Here is a 4,114-nt window from a genome sequence, read left to right on the forward strand (position 1 = left end):
ATGCACCTCCAGGAGATGCACCTCCAGGAGATGCACCTCCAGGAGGCAGGAAGCAGCTCCAGGAGGCAGAAAGCACCTCCAGGAGATGCACCTCCAGGAGGCAGGAAGCAGCTCCAGGAGGCAGAAAGCACCTCCAGGAGGCAGGAAGCAGCTCCAGGAGGCAGGAAGCAGCTCCAGGAGGCAGGAAGCAGCTCCAGGAGGCAGGAAGCAGCTCCGTTAGCACCATCACAAGCATCATGTGTCAAACTGAAACACTTCATGGAACGTTGGGAAGAAACCACACCACAGCCGACTTTGTCCCAAAAACAATTTATTAAACTGATTTTTTGTTAGCAGCTGCTACCTGTGGAGAAAAAAGCAGAGATATTAGAACATTGATATTAGAAGAGCACACTGAAACGAGGAAGCTAAACAGCTGCTAACATTTACAGTTCCATCAGGTTACACATCCAAATGAAAACTGTCGATGTCACGACAGCTGGACAGGAAGTGCTGCTCTGAAGCCGCCAACATGGAGACACCTCAGAGGGCGTAGCTGTGGCTGGACTGATAGCAGCTCATTAGCATACTGCCATTAGCATGCACAGACAACCAGCAGCATGACCGTCTTTCCAAGTGAGCCACCCTTAGCTTAGCATTACTCCACCATCTCGCCCTTATTCCAACAATAAACGGACTTTAGTCCAAGGCAGGAAGAGCCCAACTGTCTTCCACAGGAGTGTCCACGGTGCTTCAGTCACCTGAAGATGTTCTCCACCACGACGCGTACGGTGGCTACAACCGATGAGGCAGTGAACCCACGTTCCGGCTGCATTAGCTCCGGCTGCGTTAGCCGCCCGAGCTAATGCAGCCCAACATGCCTCAGACGCTGCAGCCGGGCGTCGTCACCCTAAATGTGAGCGACCGTCGCCTGGACGAGGGAGCGCCACCCTTACGCCGCTGAGAGCAGCGTCCCGCGAGTCAACGGACGCCTTGATTAGCAAACGACTCCACGAGCTCTATTTAACGCGTGTGGCGCCAGGAGTGTTTCAGGTGTATCTGAAGAGACGCTCAGAGGGTTCCGTAGACCCAAAGGGCTCCTGGGAAAACAGCTCTCCTTAAGTCAAAGTCTTGGCCATCTTCACAGATGCATTTCAGAGGTGGCGGCACTATTACCATGGCAACGGCCAAAGCTCGGGCCAATTTACCAACAGTGGTGAAAGACCGCCGGTTCTCACCTGGCCTGCAATTCGATCCAGATCCCTGGTGCCCTGGGAGGTCAGTCTGCGGCCGCTGCATGGAGGACACAAGATGTGCGGTCGTTAGGTCAAATCTCAGCACGCGCCTGCTGCCCGTGTTAGCCTGTGTTAGCTCGTGTTAGCCCGCGTTAGCCTGTGTTAGCTCGTGTTAGCCTGTGTTAGCTCGTGTTAGCCTGTGTTAGCTCGTGTTAGCCTGTGTTAGCTCGTGTTAGCCTGTGTTAGCTCGTGTTAGCCTGTGTTAGCCCGCGTTAGCCACAGAACCACATCCAGCCTCCTCCTCTATCACGCCAGGGTTGGTCACCTCAGCTCTGGACCATCATCGGTCCAGTCATTACGAGTATTAATGCACATTTACGGCAATCGTCATTATTTTGAGACGTGGGAATTTAATCCCAAAAAACAGAAATTCACTGTTTAGTTAATGTCTGAAGAGCAAAAAGGAAGGATTTAAGCTGCATACCCATTAGGATCCTTCTCGATCATCTTGAGAAGCTCGAGGGCCTGAAGAACCTTGCGAGCCACATTCTTGGATCCAACGCTATAGTGAGCAGGACAGACGCCGTTTCTTTTGCGACCACCATAGATCTTTGTCATCGAGCCAACACCAGCACCTCCACGCAGGTACAGGTGGCGGACGGTGGACGCTGCAGGAACAGATGAGGTGAAACAGAAAGAAGATCAGCTGCACACGACCCTGACGAGTCCACCAGCCCGGCATCGTTATTTCTGCCTGTGCAAGACGCTGCGGTGGCGCCGAGCAGTACAGCTCATCCACCTCTATGTTCTGCTTGGAGTCTTTGAGGGTTCACTGATCTGTGTGTTCCAAGATCAGCAGGATACCATCAGGATGTAAGAGGAAAGATCCTGGTGACCACCATGGTCCAGGTCCATGATCATGAGCATCACCATGGTCCAGGTCCATGATGATGAGGATCACCATGGTCCAGGTCCATCATGATGAGGATCACCATGGTCCAGGTCCATGATGATGAGGATCACCATGGTCCAGGTCCATGATGATGAGGATCACCATGGTCCAGGTCCATGATCATGAGCATCACCATGGTCCAGGTCCATGATGATGAGGATCACCATGGTCCAGGTCCATGATGATGAGGATCACCATGGTCCAGGTCCATGATGATGAGGATCACCATGGTCCAGGTCCATGATGATGAGGATCACCATGGTCCAGGTCCATGATGATGAGGATCACCATGGTCCAGGTCCATGATGATGAGGATCACCATGGTCCAGGTCCATCATGATGAGGATCACCATGGTCCAGGTCCATCATGATGAGGATCACCATGGTCCAGGTCCATCATGATCATCATCATGGACCATTCAATGACAAAGAAGCCTAAATTTGATTCTTTTAAGCAGCCTAATGAAAACAGCCCCTTCCTCATGTAGACAGGGATCAGAACACACCCCAGTTCTTCCTAGTTGGTTCCGACGGAGCCTCTTACCCGCTCTGATGTAGAACCAGTTCTCATCACTGGGGGCCAGCTCCTTGTGCTTACCCAGCTTGACAATGTCCACCCAGTCAGGGACCTTGAGCTTTCCTGACCTGCAGACAGAAGCACCAGGCCGAGGTGAAGGCGGATCAACCCATTTTATCCGCATCCCACCAGAGGAGCCTCGCTTACTTCTTGAGGAAGGCGGCCAGGGCCCGGACAAACTCCTGCTGGTTGACGTCCTTTACTGTAACACCCGGCATCTGAACCGCACAGGAGAGGTTCCGCTGTGTTAACACGGGTAAAACTGGTCGCCAGATGCTGCGACTTTTTAAACTATTAAACGTTCTTGTAGCAAAAAAAGGAAAAAGACGAGTAAAAGCAGACATGAATGAGCGGCGCGGCTAAAGCGCTTCCGAGTGCTCCGTTAGTACAGTAAACGCGTTGTTCCATAGTAAGAAACCTCCCACAATAAACTGGTAATCCCAAATGCAAAATAGTATCAATTACCAAAATATCGATTTAACAAGGGAACAATCAGATGTACACATTTCAGTTAGCCACAAGCTAACAGGCCTCCACACCGCAGCATGGGGGCAGCCATTACGGACAGACGGGTAGCAAGACTAACCGTTTGAGCGGGATATTTACATTAAACAAACGACAAGAATGCTATACGCGTAGCTAGGAGGGTCTGATACGCTCATCATTAGTACATATATCCCAAGCTGCGGCGGAAGACAACAAATTCTCAAGAATAATTTAACATGCATGCAGGAACAGAAAGACTGGCTTACCTTGCTTACCGACAGCAGGGGAAGAGGGTGGAACGGGGTTTCCTACCCGTGTTAAAAAGGGCAGATCTCGTTTTGTTACGCGAGACCAAGGAGGGTTTCCCGCTTACCGATAATAGGTCGGTTTATGTCCTATTATATTATAGTTCCGTAATATGTTATATGTAGAATGCCTATATGTGTAAATATAGCTCTTTAAAATATTTATATAAGTTCCTATCGTAGAGTGAAACTCGAGCGCAATTTTCATTTCTCATGTAAATATGATAAAATGTTCTTTTAGTTCTTAAATACTTTTGCCTTCAGTTCATAAACAATGAGGTTACGCGCGCGCACGCGCGCACACACACAGAGTACAGACCAAACATTTGGACGCACCTTCTCATTCAATGCGTGTTCTTTACTTTTGTGCATTGTAGATTCTCACTGAAGTCGCCCTGACAGTAACCTAACCCTCGGGTGGTTACCTGACTTCACCTGGTGAAGGTCACTGAGAGAACACCAAGGGTTTGCAGTGCTGCAAAAAACAAACAAACAAACAAAAAAGGCAAGGGGTGGCTACTTTGGAGTGGCTATATTTAGAGTTATTTTATACTTTTTTTGTTAAGTACATGAATCCACA

General features: G+C 49.8%; 1 protein-coding gene across 1 annotated transcript; it reads right to left on the minus strand.

The window, feature by feature from the left end:
* Positions 1-293: 293 nt before the first annotated feature.
* On the minus strand, positions 294-3,581 carry LOC115250555 (40S ribosomal protein S19). Its single transcript, XM_029839491.1, has 6 exons — positions 3,496-3,581; positions 2,891-2,961; positions 2,711-2,811; positions 1,699-1,882; positions 1,218-1,272; positions 294-343 (listed from the first exon to the last, which is right to left on the minus strand). Exons 2-6 carry the CDS (start codon positions 2,959-2,961, stop codon positions 314-316), a joined length of 441 nt encoding a protein of 146 aa, XP_029695351.1. The 5' UTR covers positions 3,496-3,581; the 3' UTR covers positions 294-313.
* Between the last annotated feature and the right edge of the window lie 533 nt (positions 3,582-4,114).

Source organism: Takifugu rubripes, chromosome 7 (assembly GCF_901000725.2).
Source record: "Takifugu rubripes chromosome 7, fTakRub1.2, whole genome shotgun sequence".
In the NCBI taxonomy this organism is placed as follows: Eukaryota; Metazoa; Chordata; class Actinopteri; order Tetraodontiformes; family Tetraodontidae; genus Takifugu; species Takifugu rubripes.